We start from the raw sequence: 17,516 nt of genomic DNA, 5'->3' as shown, positions 1-17,516 counted from the left end.
GCAAATATAAGTTCTAAAATTCAAAGAAAATTTCACATGTATGATTTGAATAATATTGACTTCTCTTATACATATATCAAAGATAATTTATGCATGCTCGTAAATCTTGATAATCCTATCTCGTTTTTTTTAGCATTGCTCGCTCAACATATCATCTCTTTAACTTGATAAAATTGACTCTGCAGTCAAACTAGAAAAACGTGTTCTATCTGTTGTCAGTGCACGATTATGCTAATTGACTAAAAGAACTCAATGAAACTACCATTATATTAATTATAAGATACATACAATAAACGGCTCAAAATAGAATAACGAAATATGTAGAAAAATCAGTGTTAAACGATATATATATATATATATATATATATATATTGTTTTTCCTGAGAAAATTATTAAATTCAAACATTTAAATAATATGTGCCATTTACCTGAACATAATGAGATTTTAAAGCGAAATAGATTTAATAAAATTTACTTTAATACAATAATTGAAAATTCAACACGTGATAAATACATGTTTATCATAATAATAACAAGCGTTACTAATAATTAATTTTAAAAAAAGAAACTTTCACTTTCTAGCAAAGTTTATGATGTTTCGTTCATCATAATTGCGCGTGTCCAAAATACGTAACAAAAAGAGAATATAATACAAAGATACTATCTAAGGAAACAGAATACACTTTCGGATCCTGTAATATGCTTTCAACAATGTAACTGGATTGCACATAAATTAGTGTTACAATGGTTACGTGTCGATCCATCTTAATGCTTAATTACACCGTTGCTCAATTAAGAAGACTAAAAAAACAAGTACGGCTTATTCGCGACAAACAACGCGTAATAATTATACGCATGAGAATTTGTGCAAAATAGAGGTGATAAATACATCTAATTAGATCAGTATAACACTCTTTTTTTCTCGCGTAAAATTTTTTAATTATAAATACGTAATCTCGATTATAGAAAACATGTTTCAAAAATTTTACTAATATTCTATCCTTTCAGAAAATAATTGTAAAGAAAAACATATACACAAATGCATTAGATAGCATAAAGCTATTAATTTAAAAAAAAAACGAACATTTATATTTCAAAAAATATCTATGTTATTATCTTTTCTATTTTAAACTTATTATTAATTATTTTAAAATTTATTAATCCTTTTTATAGAAAGGAATATAAATGTAATTATTTTTATAATGAAGATCTATGTGTTATAACCAAATGAACTGAATGCAAGTTTGTGTCGCTAAAAAAAATACATTAACATTTAACTCGAATATATGAAAATCATACAGAGTATATCATGCAAAATGATAGAAAATATAATTTTACACGATCCAATTAAAGTGTCACCTCATAATTAATACTCTGTGTGATGAGTTTGTGCCTTTGCGTGCTAATATACACAAAATATATGCGCGTGTCCATAATGTCATATGGTCATTAAAGTGACTTTCCCTACTCGATATAAGTTGCTTAGCATGCCGTTATCTTGATTATTCTCGAAGAAAAGTATGTGATTAATTCGGGTAACGATCGTTGTTCATTTTAATTATCTCTATAGAAATTGTACTTATCTACACGATTCGTTTTTTTTTTCTTCATCGAAACCTAATCTACTTTGTCACGAATATTTGTGACTACGATATTTTCATCGTAACAAAAAATCCACCCAATACCTTACAAAAATAAAGAAATTAAATGCATAGAATTTTAATATAGACGTTCCCCCACCCCTTTTTAAAAACAATATAAATATAATACTCCGACATAAATACTAAATTTTTATTTCAATTATTTTAACCAAATCTAACAAATAACAACAAAAAATTATTTATTTATTTTTACAATGTGTAGAATGTATCATATCAATGTAGATGCCATTTTAAAAATAAATTCTTTGATAAATTTAAAATAAATTTTTCCTTCATGAAAATAACGATGTATCGATCATTTACAAATTATAGCTCATCGCAAGTTAAACTTTAGACGTAAATATAGATAAACAATCATCTTTAGATGTAGATATAAATTGCATACTCTTTTATTCCTAACAATCAATACTTTTACTCCTTTTCTTAAGATTTTTAATTTAAGAGTTTTACTCAGTTTTCAAGATATTTAATATTAAGAAACAAAAAGTTGTATAACAAAGTTCAATAATGTAGAGATATTTGCTAAAGAAAGATTAACTTCAAATTAGTCAAAGAATCCATTGGTAAATTCCATATGTATTACAATACATTTTGTATAATGTAGTAATAATCCTGTTGATCTCTATATTTTGCTAAAAATATCGGAGTATTTCTGACTCGATTTCTATTTTTACTACAATAGTGTTACGAGTACCTATCGGTAGCACATAAAACGCACTATGTAGCGTGATTGAGCTAGCTGAAGAATCAGAAAAATCATTGAGCTCTGCTGGCACGAAAGCTTACTTTTGCAGTGACTTTGTTCCGCAGTTGCGTGACGCGTACGCCACACGCGATTCTACGTCCGTGAGGTCGCGCATCGTCGCCCCAGAGTATGCTGGACCAGGGCGAGGGTGGCTGGGGCGCCGGTGGCGGCGGCAGACCATAATGTAGAGAAGCTTTTTGCTTCAGCGCGATCATGCTTCGCGAAATAGTCAACAAAAGCCTTCCCTCGCGACACGCAAATGCGATAACGCGTTTCCGCGCACCATATAGACAGAAATTCTTTTTCACGTAAGATTTAAAAAATTCGTCAAACAGACTATGCGGCTACGAATCGCGAAGTGTTACATTATTACGATCGATTTTGTTTCAGAAAATTTTTATAGACAAAAAGTTACACTCGAATATTTGTAATTGTTATGCAATCAAATAATAGCGTATAGCATTTCCGTTGTGACAATGTTGTAAAAATAATTGTAATGTTATCAATCAAAAGAATGAGAGAGATCAATCAAGGATGAGAGATTTATCATTTATATCTTAACTTGAAACTAGAATAGTATTCTTATCAATAATGCGTTCAAAATAATAAAAATAAAAGATAAAAAATTAAACTTTTATAAATTTACAAATGCGACTAAACTATAACTTTCAATAATTAATTTCGAATTTTTGATAGAATATTATTATTTCAAGTAAAATTGTTTTCGATTTTATATCCAATCCAGTCAATAAGCTAAGTTATAATAAATAACAATAATTAATTATTTAGAAAATACTATAGGAAATTAATATTACAGAAAATCGATGTCACAAACCGATCATTTTGAAAGATTATCAGTTACAAATAAAATATCCCTCCAACAGCTGTATTCTACAATTATGCTCGACAATTATATTTCAATCGAATGCGTGATTTGTCTCACGTATCGCTTGACGCAATCACCTTTCAATAATCGCGTGATTTTAACGTGAAAAGTGGTGATATCGAGATCGAAAACAGTGCGCAAGAACCCTGCTTGTACAAAGTACAAGAAGTTTCGAAAGAGTTGTAGCGACGAAAACGCGATCGTATATTTATTCGCTCGACGAAGAGCTACCCGTCGAGTGTCGGCGGACCAACTGAGTCGGTCGTCGTAGTTACGTCGAGGAGGGATGAGAAGAGAGGGTCTCCAACACCATCACTCTGGCTTACGCGCGAGCATGTCGGTGTGGCGCTTCAGATCAGATCGGCAGCGCCTCCGCAGCGTTAATTGTCACCCCTCGGAGCGCGGAGGTCGTCGCGATGACGCGAACAAAAGGTCAAACCGTAGGTAGTCGAAGGGCACTTATGGAATACGTACGTTAAAGTGTACAAAAGAAAGTCATGTATGAAAATCAAGCGACGCGAGTACAATCTTTTGCGATAAATTTATCATCTAGTCAGCTGCGCGATAACTGATGGCTTAATGATATAATAAAGCAGTGAAAACAAAGTTGTAAATAAAGCTTTATAAAATGTTAGAAATGTCGAAACTTTTGAAAAATTAAGAAAATTTTTATTCTTTCCCGAAACTCTCGCTCATTCTCGTAATTCGTATGCAACTTGCTTATCGCATTTTTTTAAAGAACTTTTTAGGAATAAGCATTTCTATTGAGTCCCAAAAATAATTAATTGTTGTTATTTATTATAACTTAGCATATTATAACGATTGAATATAAAACTGAAAACAATTTTATTTGGAATAACAGTCTACTAAAAATTTTAAACTAATTATTGAAATTCAGTCATTTTATAAATTTATAAAAATATAATTTTTCCTTTTATACTTTATTATGCTATATTTAAAAATGCTAAATAAAAAGTAAAAAAAACTATTTATAGAAAAATATATAGTCGAATAAAACTATATATGTAGATATGTCCTTGTCTATAAAATAAATTATTATATCATATTAAATAATGAATATTTGATTATCTCTATTATATTAATATTATTATGTTTATATATTAGCACTTTTTATATTAAAAAAATCTAAAATCTAAAATTGATAGTAATATTTAACTAGTGTAATTATATAGTACAATTAGAATAAATTTCTGCAACTATGCAATATGATTCAATAATTGATAATATCCGATAATCAACTGATTTTTTTTTTTTTTTTTTTAATCAATTGACATTGATGGAAAAAAAAATAATTTCGCATTTGTCTATCTATTGCGCGATTCTATCATTTCAGGAAACGAAACCACGAAATTATCATTCACATACACTATTATCAACGCTACGGAAGCGCATAATCACTCATCAGCCATGACAAGAGAAAAACTCGCGCCTTCCAACTTTCATCTCGTCGCATACGTCTTCGATATCGTGAAAGTATCTTTGCGAGCATCAATAAATACGGGATCGCCGAGAGACAATTAAATACAAAATCGCCTTCGACTACGTGAGAGAACTCATCAATGACGATCGTGTGAACGGAAAGCGAAAGCGATGCAAAGCGGGAAGGAAAAAAACAATAAAGCGTATAATACAATCTTTCCCGGGACGACTAGCTATCGCATCCGCGAGCCCTCGTTATCGGGAGGACGAGCAACCTCTGTACCTTACGTTAAGTTTGTTTACGCCACCGAGTCTCTTTGTTTCGGCGCGCTTTCAGCGCCGGTGAGGCTATCGCGTGTCTCGCGCTCTCTCGCCTCTCGAACACGCGAGATACCCGCGTGCATAAATAGTACGTACAGGGGAGCTTGGAATTCTCCCCATACCCATTCTCGCACGGCTGTCAGAGCACCGCCAAATAAGGTAGAGCAGCCGGTCGACTCCCGCGAGCTGGAGACTCGAGTCGCGAGGGCGAGCGAGGGGGTCGCAAAGTAACAATCGCGTTCCCTCGCGAAACCGATAAACTCGATCCTACATCCTATCCTCCGCGAGTCGGAGATACACGCATGATAAGCGTCTCTCGAAAGAAAGAAATGTACAAAAACTCACCGAGCTCTGTGGGGAACTGGACACGCTCGGAGAACGCTGCACTGTGACCAACGCCATGGTTGGGGATGCGCTCGGACAACCGTCGTCTCGTCGTCTTGATGTCACGATGCACGACAAACACCTCGCTCGACACTGTTTTCGCGCGCGCACGTACGATCGCGCCGTCACGAGCTCGGAAAAGCCGTCATTTTTCCCGCACCTTTGACGGTATCACACTCGCGGCGGCCATGTTTGATACAATCGACGGCCTCACCGCGCATGCTCACGCCGAGTTCTTCTCCCCCCGGCCCTTCCGCCCGGTCTCGCGACAAACCGCACCGACGCGCGGGATACATGCGTCCCTTTATCGCGTTTCTTTACGATTACGACGTCGCCAACTCCTCTTTTCGTATATTATACACGCAAAACGTCGGGTGCACGCAAACAGTCGGTTTGGCCTTGCGCGTCCATTTTTCCTCTACTCGTCGGTAAAGAAATTTTTCGTTTGAGTGCGCGATGATCGTCGATATCGACGATCGGTAACATCACGAATTGAGTATGCAAGTTTTATTACCATATAAAAAAAATATATAAGAAATTAATAAAATAGTCTATTATGTGATTTTTCACACAATATTTAAATATCTAAATATATGGAAACGAGAAAATAATTTCATTGATTAATAATAAGATTATAAAATTGTATTTTTTTGCACAATATTTAAATAACGCATAACTGCGCACATATTCAATAATGATTCGAAAGTAACGTTTCTTAGTAAAAAGGATATAGAAGAAATAATATTGATACGAATAAATCAATAAATATACATATATAGTACTTAAAAATCGCGCACCGTTCGCACTTTCGATATGTAATTCCGCGGAAAAGTAACGTGTTTAATATACGAAGAAAGAATTTCTCTCTCTCTCTCTCTCTCTCTCTCTCGATTCATTCCGGGCAAACGCACACTAACAACGACGAATCTTGTCGACTCGATATTAGCGTATATACGACGAAATAACAATACGACATCACGTTACGACGAATATACGCGCTTTACGAGACACTTTCCACAATTATTTTCACGTTCGCGAGATTTATTTTCGGATAATCGGAAAAGTACACGGAGCAACTTACGATTCTGCAACTTGTCGCGTCGCCGGTCGCCGCAGCTTCTGTTCCGTAACTGACGATTTCAAATGTAGTAAGAAGGCGATATCTCATGATTTTCAATAATTATCGAAACTGTCGAAACATATACTAATTAATTGTTATATATATATGTATCTATTTAGATATATATTAATAGGAATGATCGCAAAATGTTATTAATCGCGTTAATTTTTATATTTTATACAATTTTTAATGCTGAAAATAATATTAAATATTGAAAAATTTGCGCATGCGCGGTAGAAATAAAATTCGCGTTGATCAATTTATCGTGCTTGCTTGCATCGACGCGACATCTGTAGGGGAACTACGTTATGAATTCTTCCTTATTCTGAATCCCTCCTTATTTTTAATCATCTGTTTTTCAGTAAATTAAAATATTTCTGGTGTCGCAGTTCACGGTTGGACGCAAGCGATATTATTGCGTGTTTGACTTATAACTTGATGCAACGGTATTTGCAACAAACTGTAAACAAAAAAAGGATTGCCAATTAGATATTAGATATTTCGAAATAGCCGATACGATCGATTTTTTTAGAGTTCACTGCAAAAATGTCGAAAATATTTACACCGACGAATCAAATAAGACTGACGAACGTAGCAGTGGTTCGCATGAAAAAAGGTGGCAAGCGATTCGAAATTGCTTGTTACAAGAATAAGGTGATATCCTGGAGAAATAAATTGTAAGTTTTTGTGCGTAGACGATAAATAGATAGCGGCTGATAAAGATATGTCTATCTATACATATATGTATATAACCTTGGCTATAACTTCTCTCGAATGTGTTCCACATAAAAAAATACATTGTCCTTATAAGATTTATATTAATATATATTACTTATGATTTTAACATTTTTATCCATGAAATTATCTTCTTTCATTTTCTTCTCTGTTTTTTTTTGGTCTATTTGTTTCATATTAATTTATGTTCTCAGTATTTGTCCATTAATGTCGATTGAATCTACAATTCAAGATGATTATATTATTTACAATTCAAATAAATCATAACACATTATTTATCCCTAATCTACTGCTTTTCAGAATATCTTTTTTATGATTCATGTACTGTGTAAAATTAATCCAGATAGCAAGGATAGTCATTTTGATTAAATTATATCAAAATAATTACTTTTGCTATCTGGGAAATGTGATGGATATGCTGATTGTTTATTATTTATTTATGTAATATTTAGAGAGAAAGACATTGATGAAGTACTGCAAACGCACACAGTATTCACCAATGTGTCAAAGGGTCAGGTGACAAAGAAGGAAGATCTCATAAAAGCTTTTGGCATTGACGATCAAACTGAAATATGCAAGCAGATTCTTGCAAAAGGCGAGCTCCAAGTTTCCGATAAAGAAAGGCATTCAGCGTTAGACTCCATGTTCAAAGACATTGCCACGACAGTCGCCAGCAAGTGTATAAATCCAGAAACTAAACGCCCATATCCAGTTACTATGATCGAGAATGCCATGAGAGAAGAAATACACTTTTCTGTTAAACCTAATCGAAATGCCAAACAACAAGCACTAGATGTCATCTCGCAATTGAAAGAGGTAATACCCTTGGAACGAGTCCAAATGAGACTTAGGATTGTTATCCCTGAAAAAGAAGCAAGGAAATTGAAAGATAAAATCGTTAAATTTACAACTAAAATGGAAGCAGAGGAGTGGAACAATGGATCGTTAACAATTATTTGCTTAATTGATCCAGGTCAATATAGAGGAATAGATGAATTGGTACGATCAGAAACAAAAGGTACCGCTTTATTTGAATTAATTAATTTAAATGAAGTAATTGAAGGAGAAGAACTCTTAACATAAATAATAAATAAATTTGCTGTTTTTTTTTTTTTTTTTAATCATACTGTTGTCTATAAAGATTCGTATTTATTAAGTATAATTTAATATATGTTGATATAACTCTGTTAATAATAATATGGTTAATAAAGTACTTTGTATTTGTATTTACAAGTTTTATATAAGCAAATTCTATCTACATGTGTCTCGTACAGCTAACATCTTTATCATGATATATTTATTGATAAACTTACATTAAATATTTTTTTATTAAGATTGCAGCTATAAGAATCACAACACTTTTCTTATTTATAACTACTTATATTGTTTGAAAGTCAATTTAAGATATATTTACTGTGATATATATCCAGTCTCTGCAAAATTATATTTTGTTTGATGGGGCAATAAGCGATGTAGACAAAGAGTTGAAAGCAAATGTAGGTAATTAATTACAATAACTAAAATGCTCATTCTCTATAATTATATTTTAATTTCCATATGCAGCTGTTGACTATTTATATATTTACGTCGGTGCAAAAAAAAATCATTGTAAATCCTACAAAAATTTCTAAATCTCAGTCCTTTTATTTCTCCTCCGTGACTTCCGCTCGTGGAATATAAATATTCTCCGTACGTTGATCACATTTGGCCGCGATGCGTGACACCGTTAATAGAAAGTCCGATAATCTATTCAAATACGTTTGTGCCTCTTTATCCATGGCACCATCTCGCACTAATGTTATAATACTTCTCTCCGCACGTCTACATACTGTTCGTGCAATGTGTAGGGAAGCGCATGCTTTTCCACCGCCCTAATATAAAAGTAAATTCAGATACCAGGGTTAACGGAAGAAAATCTAATAGCAGAACAATTTTGTAATATCTTAAGTAATTACTGGAATGATGTAATCCTCTGGAGGAGGGAGCTGATTCGCATATTCTAGGATCCATTCTTCGAGGTCTTTGGTATGTTTGCTTTCGAAGGACCTGGTTTTCCCAGGCACCGACTTCGATATAGCGTGGCTTAGGTCAAACAAAATCATTTGCACCCTCTTCAGCTTATCGACGTACGGATGTTCGACCTTCCCATCGCAGGCGAATTCCCTCGCCAGTCCTATGTAAGAGGACAGCTCGTCGGTCGCTCCGAGAGCGTTGAAAATCATATCGTCCTTCGGCTTCGTGTCTCCGGCATCCGTGATTGTCAGTCCGGAATCACCGTCCCGCGAAAATACCGCTACCTCGGCTACGTTTGACGTTGTCGTGCCGCTGCAAACGATGTCATCGTCGGGTAAATTGACAATTGCATATCATTTTAATATAATATTTTTATCGCGTGACGCGCGATGCGTTACGTTTGTTTGTTATTCAATTACGACATAATATATAATTCATGCCCCGCGCGACGTATTTTGAGGTTACGAGGGGATTTAAATGTATACCTGGTGTGTCTCAATGATACACACTGCACACCGTTCTTGTATATGAACGTAGACTTTCTCCATACGTTCCTAATTAATTCCATTTTGCGTTTCGATAACAATTCAATCAATCCTATTAACGTGATAAGCGTCGAGTCTCAATGTTTTCTCGCACACAGTGACATTCCTCGAAGCAGTAACGTCGCCATGAAGAATGCCGCAATGTCTTGAATGTCTCAATAAGTCTGAAATGAAGTGTGATAAATCAAGATGATAAATATCATGCATGTGAGATCGCGTGTTGCGTCTAAAACTTTTTTTTCAAACAATATAACGTGGCGAAAAATGCGAAAGAAGATATATGATTGCAAGGACAAATTATTTATCGCAATATTGTTTGAATGGACTTTTATCAACATTTTACACGTTCTCCGGAATTTCTTAGCAAAAATGTATAAATAAACATCGTGTATCATTATTGTCAAAGTACACATGTCATTTGCATCGACGATAAAGATAATCATCAACATCGTGATGCAAGAAAAGCGTCACAAATTTCGCGCGCAAACGTCGCATTTTGACTACGTTCCATTTGACGTTTCTGGGGATCAGCTGTTCGAGTTATATCGCCAAGTGGAACGTAGCGCCCATGGACGTAAGAATATCTGGACGGAACACAAAGTTTATAGTTTATAGCATGAACAGTGGTGTTGCCAATTTTAAATCGCGCAACCATAGAATATATAATATATAATATTGGAGCGCGTGTCGATGTGCGCGGTGCGTTCGACTTTTAACCTTCAAGTGGCGCCGCGTCACGCGGTCGGAATTCGGCGCGCGGAGTGGGGAGCTGTGGTGGGGGGTGAGAGTGGGGGGTTGCGCGCGCTCTCACGTGCGCGGCGCACCGGCGCGCGCGTCCCCCCACCCTCACCCCCCACCCCAGCCCCCACTCCGCGCGCCGAATTCCGACCGCGTGACGCGGCGCCACTTGAAGGTTAAAAGTCGAACGCACACATCGACATCGACACGCGCTCTCTCTCTCTCTCTCTCGTCCCGTGTTGCGCGTTGCGAATAGAACCAAGTATTATTCAAGTGAAGATATCTCTCTCTTCATTCTGTGCCTGATGTTCATTTTAGCGTGATAATTTTTTATTGGTGCTCCGATCCGCGATATGTAATGTCTGAAAATCTATTGGTTCAGTGGAATTAGTGATTAGCCAATCAGGACAAAAGAGCCTGAGTGCATCGAACTCGAACGCGATTCGATTAATCTCGAATTCGCTGTCGAGAATCGATTACAGTATCCACTGTACTGTTTACAAATTGTTATGAAAAACTAATCGACTAACCATTGTTCCTGGCGTTAATAAGGTCGGCGCGGATATATATACGCGTTAACGCGCGTCGATCCTGATCGAGGATCGAATATCAACCTTAGCCTCGCACGCGGTTATCTCGGATCTTCGAGTTATGGAAATAACCTGCCGACGACGCGACGATAACGGTTGTTCTGTCGTCGCGCGCATTGACGGAACACCTTTTGTCACTCCGACTCCGGTTTGGATTTTCGCGCTAAATCGTCCGTGCCGAGACTGTCGTGCAAGAGTGTCGGGAAACCTGCAATGTTTCGCGCGTCGTAGACGATCGCAACATGTTGGTGACGAACCTAGAGAAGGATTTCTACGGTGTGATAGAAAAAAGCGTGAGTCAATGGGTTTGCCTAGCTCTGCGATAACGTATACCGCGTCTCTCATATAGGTTACACTCCACGATGTTCCTGTACATTCGTCTCTCTTAAATTCTCTATTAATCATTTTTCGATTCTTCTTTTTTATAATAACGTGGCTAATCGAGCTTTTTTCACGATTATCTTTTATTCCTACACTAGATTATTGTTACGTACAACTCTCTGTCTCTCTGTTGTCTCTCTTTTCAAGTGACTAGAGTATTGGATCGCATGGTATTCCATTTTTTTACCTCAAGATAGAAAGCAGAATATTATAAGAATGTGCGATGGTGTGATGAGAGCAGAGTAATAATCTATTGAACTGTATAATATAATCTATTCTATAATCTAATCTCTAAACTGTTAGATGTACTTTTATAACTAATAATTTTTTGATTTATGTTTGTTATATTCTTTTATACATGCATTTAAAAATGTGGCTTGAACGTTCAATTAAATAATTTTATATTGCATAGAAATATCTAATTATTCTTCCGTATTATTTAGAGATGTTTACTTCTGGTGAATTTTGACATTGATGCAATCTGTGCCTGTAGAATATTACAACAACTTTTTAAAAATGATCACATAATATATACTCTTGTACCTATCCGAGGCATTCAGGATATGATAAATGCCTTTGATGAAAATTGCGAAGAGGTAATAACAGTCTATAAAATATATTTACTATTATACGTTTCATTCATTAAATTGTTTGAAAAAAAATTTCTCTTTTCAGATAAAGAATGTTGTAATGATAAACTGTGGTGGTACCCTAGATTTAGTGGAATTACTTCGACCAGATGAATCCATAGTATTTTTTCTTCTCGACAGTCATAGGCCTTACGATTTATGCAATGTATATTCAGAAAATCAAATATGTATTCTTGGTAAACCTGACGAAGATGATGAAATTCCAGAATATAATGATATATTCCGAGATGATAGCGTATGTAATATTTGATATAAAATGTCACACAAATGTTAAACTATTTTTTCTATAATTCTGATTGATTATATGTATAGTCAGACGAAGAGGATGTAAATGAAGAATCAGACAATGAAAATGAAAGTAGACAAAGTAAAAGACGAAGATTGAATGAAGAGGATATTTTGAGGCGAAGCGAACGAAGGAAATGGGTTGAGAATAGGGCGACAATTCTTTTTAATTATTTGCAATACAGTTATTATGGCAAATCAGTATGTACTATAACTAATGATTACAAAAATGAGATATTTTTTAAAACTTAATGTACGTCATCTTTTATTACAGAGTGCGATAGTGGTATTTGAGATGGCTTGGAATATGTCGAAAGATAATTTAGATATGGCATGGTGGGCCATAGTTGGTTCAACAGAACAGTCCATTCTTAGTAAGGTAGAATCACGAATAGCCGTTCTCGAAGAAGGTTCTCTTCAAGCCCATGTTTCCAGGTTAACACATAGACAAGGTGTTGATATTGATAAGCGACAACAGCAGCAGAGTATTGTTAAAGTTACTTATGACAAAGAGTATCCTTTAAACTTATATGACTTTAAATGATAAACTTAATATTATTAATTTAATATATAAATCTGGGGCAAATGTGTGTGTGTTAATTCCTTAATGATAGTGAATAGTTTGCAACTAGCATTATATCGTCATTGGACTGTTGAAGCTAGTTTAAAATATTCAATGTCAACTGCAGTGTCGTTACATCTTTGGTCCATTAGAGGGGAACAACGTTTGAAGGAAGTTTTAGCAGAAATGGGTTTACCTCTAGTGCAATCCAGACAATTGTTTCGTGCAATGGATCTTACTTTTAGACAAGAATTTAGGCAAATGGTTGAAAAATTAGCTGGCAAATATAATGTCAATAGCATTATTGGCACTAGTTTTACTCTTCAATATGGTTATCGTTTTAAATATTGTGCTTCAGACATGGTATATGCTATGTTGGCTTTACTGGATTCTACAGTAAGTAAGCAATTATTGAATAATAGTATATTAATATTTGTCTAATGTGCATGTTACTGTGTGTTTACAGACAAAGGATAGACAACCACAGCGTTGCTTCTTAGACGCGCTGGACTGTTTATCGCGTACAAAAAAAGATATTTTAGAAAGCGGCATAGAAAAAGCAAAGCTTATGCTTCACAATATTTTTAAAACTGCGCAAAGTATACTGGAAGCTAAGCAAGTAAAGAATTTTGGTTCCTTTTTGTATCTGAATGTGCCAGATGGGAATATAGACACTTATTTATTTGCACATTCTCATCCTTTGATTATGCTAGCTCAATTTGCTCTCAAGGCATATGTAAATTCTTCGAGAAACAGGCGTGCCTCTGAGTGGCCTCTTGTGGCCTCTGCAATATTTAATGCGGAGGAAGGATCATGTCTTCTTGTTGGTATACCACCAGTTTGCGAGGATCAACCCAGGAGGTAATATTTACATATGTGAACAAAATATATGATATACGTTTATATAACCATATTTCTTACAGTTTATTTGGAAAAGCATTCGAGCAAGCTGCAAAAAATAAAAATTGTTACGTTAAAGCAGACTACTTTGATAGTACAAGTAAATATGAAATAGACTTAGCGATCTATGAGTTGGCACAGAATTCATCATATTTAATATTTATCTTCTTTACAGTAATAAGACTGAAAATCGAGGAAAGACCCAAGTTTCTTGATGCTCTGGCAGCGCTCCTTGCATGATAATTCTCACAATTGTATAAATCATTAGAGAAACAAACATTACGACAATAACACATTAATCAAATTTTTAACTAACACGACTATTAAAATAATTCAATGCACTTTATTATTCATGACGTTATAGTGCCTTTTCTTATAAACGCAAACTCTTATTGTACATTTTTTAACCAGCGACGGTAGTAGCTTTATAATTGTGAAATATTTAATATATAAATTAGGATTGATATGTGTGTGAAATCAATGACTTTGTATGAATGTAATAATTAATGACTTCGTGTGTGTTGTATAAAAAATGTTAGGATACAACAATAAGTATATTAAAAAAACAAAAAAATCATTCTATTTCAGTAATATTTTCATTAGTAATTTAAGGGTCGGCAGGCGACACGGTGGAGACGCCTGTCGGCCGGCCGGGAACTACGGATTCGTTTATATAAGATTTTAGCCAAAATACTGAATGAATCCGATTAAATTTACGATATTTCTAATCAGTAGAATTGTCCGCAGCCCGCTAAAGAGCTATTTTTTGGAAAAAACGTAAAAATAAAATTTATAATAAATTTGGTGAAATACGCAGCTAGCAACGGGTAAGGTTGGGTTAGCCAGGAGTCCGTATTTAATTTATTATAAATTTTTCAGAGCAAAAATGCAAAATCCGACTCTTAGGCGGGCTGCTTTATTATATAAAGAATATATAAAAAAAATTTCATGAAGCTACGTGACTTCTTCGATGCAAAATCTTATATGAACGAATCTCACTAGATCTATATCTAAGAGCAGCTCATGGGGAATTTTCGTGGTAACATACTGACAAGAGTGACAAGGAGAGATTATCGCATTCTGTCTTTGTCTCTCTTGTATCACGAATATGACTAACAATGAGAAATAATCTTTTTAGAAATATGTATACCTATAATTTATAATTATATTATTTATTATATTTCTTTATTTTAGAAATATATACCCCGATAGGAAAACATTTTATGACAAAATCTAAATGAAATTTGAAATGCTGCAATTATGTATATATATATATATATATATATATATATATATATATACACATATATATATAAAACAATACATGTAGAAAAGAATATATATTTGCACAATTTATCTCTAAATAGTTTTTCAGCAAAACAGTAGCGTTATGGCGAATCATCTAGATGAAATATTTACAAAATATAATTTGGAAAGAAATTACCTAATATAATTGATAAATATATTTGAGTTTTATTATTTTTAAAATATTTTATAAAATGAAGTAAATAAATATGTATATTTATTTATATAACAAAACATGACTGATATTCTTAAATAATATATAATATCTTAAATAATGTATCAAATACGCCATATATTTACTGAATATTAAATAAGCAGGGAGCTCTATTTCAATATAAGAATCAAAGGACATTGTAGAAGTTTATTTATTAAAACTTTTAATGAGAATGTCTTTATTGAAGATTTTATTGTAAAATAAAGATATAGGCTTCACTATTTTTAATTTTTATAGTAATATAATATTTTATATTTTAAGTTACAACAGAAGTTTTTTGTATATAATATGTGGATATACTTAAGAAGATCTGTTATTTGTTATAAATATTTAATTAAAGATTAAGATTCGTTAAATTTTTAATTAAAGAAAAAAGGCAAAGAGCAAATGCAAGTCATATTGCAAATGTTGGTGCATGAACAAATGGGACACATTTCAATACCAAATTAGATTTAATGATAACAATACTTTATTGTGCTTTTTTATCAATTACTATTGCACGATTTTATGCATTTCTGTAAAAAACAAAATCGTTAAATTGTGTCATAAGCTTTCTTTGTAAAAAAATAAGTGAATATTTATAATATATATAGTATCACGATCGTATATTCTAAAATTCTAAAATATTCACAGATCAATATAATCGTGTTTTATATCTAAAAATTAGCCAAACGGCATAGAGTTTATAATATACCGAAAAAGTTTAACATACAAGTTAATTCAAAACTATAGAATTTCCGTACAGTCAAAAAAATATTTGATATAAAAAAACATTGCCAATTATGGAATTCTAGTGAACTTACAAACTCTGATATATATAATCTTATTAAAAAAATTATAATTTAAAATAATTTTCTATTTAAAAACTATATATCTAAACGTGCATATAATTTTTATTTAACATTGACTTCTATATGATAAAAGATTAAATTGTTTTAATTAGTAAATTAGAATGTATTTTCTGAGCTATCAAATTTAAAAAACCGCTTAAAATATCCTATTATTTGGAATTATTTGGGATATAATATTATTTATAATACATGCAATTACAAATTTTGTAATTTTAATTATGATTACTATTTTCTACTAGCTTTAATTGCACGTACATTTTATAATGGGAGAATAAAAGAGAAATATTGTACATATATACAGTTTATAGATATACTTATTCTTACAAATATGTAATATTGTAATATAAAATAATAAATTCGCAAGATTGACAATATTGATTTAATATTTTTTAACATCGAGAATATTTCTCTCTTGTTTTAGATAAATTATATTACTTGTCAAATATATATATATATATATATATATATATATATATATATATATATATTAGAGTGGCGCTTATTTTGGATTTTATCGAATTCTTTCGCTCCCAGTTGTCTAATTCATCCCAAATGGCTAAAAAAAGATACCCATGAAACACGAGCTCTGTAGCTCAATATTAAAGGGTGCCACCGACCATCTATTTATTTATATTTAAATAACATGGGTTTTTGAGTAACTTTTAGCTGTGATTTTTTTGAGAGGTAAAAAAAAATTGTAAAAATTTAAATCCTATGCGAATTGTTTAAGTATTTGACATACTTTCAGCAAGAATTTTGTCAAAATTCCGATAACATATTAGACGCGACTAAAAATAAATAATACTGACCAAAAATTCTTTTATACATAAAGTTATCAGTTTTATTGTTTCAATTAAGATTTCACGTATTTTTTATTGATATTTTTATTGATATTGTGTTAAAATGTAGTTGTAATTGACGAAGACCATACAAAACATATTTTCAAAAATGTTCAAAATAAACAATGGAGTGCTTTCAAAAAACGGGTGCAAGAAGAATCACTTCTAACCTTACCAGTGAAAATACAAAAAACACCCTTTAAAATGAAAAAAAATTAGCACATTAATTAAGATCTGCATTTAAACATATTTTTTTGCAGAATAACAGTTAATAAACAGTAATCTATGCGGAAAAAGTATTAAATTATAATTGAATCCCTAGTACTCTGCGTTGATACCACTGCTTTGCTT

The 17,516-nt window shown here is 33.0% G+C and overlaps 4 protein-coding genes across 5 annotated transcripts in view; 2 read left to right on the top strand and 2 right to left on the bottom strand.

The window, feature by feature from the left end:
- The window catches only part of Ssh (Protein phosphatase Slingshot), a 135,130-nt gene extending 129,160 nt beyond the window's left edge, over positions 1-5,970 (bottom strand). The window contains exon 1 of one of the 2 annotated variants that reach the window (XM_083039287.1): positions 5,399-5,970. In XM_083039287.1, the coding sequence (XP_082895413.1) occupies positions 5,399-5,455 (57 nt within the window). In that variant the 5' untranslated portion in view covers positions 5,456-5,970. Of the gene's footprint in view, positions 1-2,447; positions 2,884-5,398 lie in introns of those variants that run through there. The other variant, XM_083039286.1, reaches the window with a different exon arrangement.
- Positions 5,971-6,922: 952 nt separating this feature from the next.
- Positions 6,923-8,518, top strand: Sbds (SBDS ribosome maturation factor). Its single transcript, XM_083038250.1, has 2 exons — positions 6,923-7,234; positions 7,745-8,518. Exons 1-2 carry the CDS (start codon positions 7,104-7,106, stop codon positions 8,373-8,375), a joined length of 762 nt encoding a protein of 253 aa, XP_082894376.1. The 5' UTR covers positions 6,923-7,103; the 3' UTR covers positions 8,376-8,518.
- Positions 8,519-8,635: 117 nt separating this feature from the next.
- Positions 8,636-9,926, bottom strand: LOC145936238 (corrinoid adenosyltransferase MMAB). The gene is made up of 3 exons (XM_083038252.1): positions 9,791-9,926; positions 9,248-9,617; positions 8,636-9,163 (listed from the first exon to the last, which is right to left on the bottom strand). The coding sequence occupies exons 1-3, from the start codon at positions 9,871-9,873 to the stop codon at positions 8,936-8,938; spliced, it is 681 nt and encodes a 226-aa protein (XP_082894378.1). The 5' UTR covers positions 9,874-9,926; the 3' UTR covers positions 8,636-8,935.
- Positions 9,927-10,817: 891 nt separating this feature from the next.
- Cdc45 (cell division cycle protein 45) lies at positions 10,818-14,567 on the top strand. Its single transcript, XM_083038402.1, has 9 exons — positions 10,818-11,471; positions 12,003-12,155; positions 12,235-12,444; positions 12,522-12,695; positions 12,769-13,007; positions 13,116-13,452; positions 13,523-13,917; positions 13,980-14,056; positions 14,132-14,567. The coding sequence occupies exons 1-9, from the start codon at positions 11,421-11,423 to the stop codon at positions 14,194-14,196; spliced, it is 1,701 nt and encodes a 566-aa protein (XP_082894528.1). The 5' UTR covers positions 10,818-11,420; the 3' UTR covers positions 14,197-14,567.
- The last annotated feature ends 2,949 nt before the right edge of the window (positions 14,568-17,516 follow it).

The sequence above is a fragment of the Prenolepis imparis genome, unplaced genomic scaffold, assembly GCF_030444845.1.
Source record: "Prenolepis imparis isolate NDT839.2.m4 unplaced genomic scaffold, iyPreImpa1.0 SCAF_5, whole genome shotgun sequence".
In the NCBI taxonomy this organism is placed as follows: Eukaryota; Metazoa; Arthropoda; class Insecta; order Hymenoptera; family Formicidae; genus Prenolepis; species Prenolepis imparis.
The sequence above is the reverse complement of the archived record's forward strand: the minus strand, read 5'-3'. Positions and strand labels throughout refer to the sequence as shown.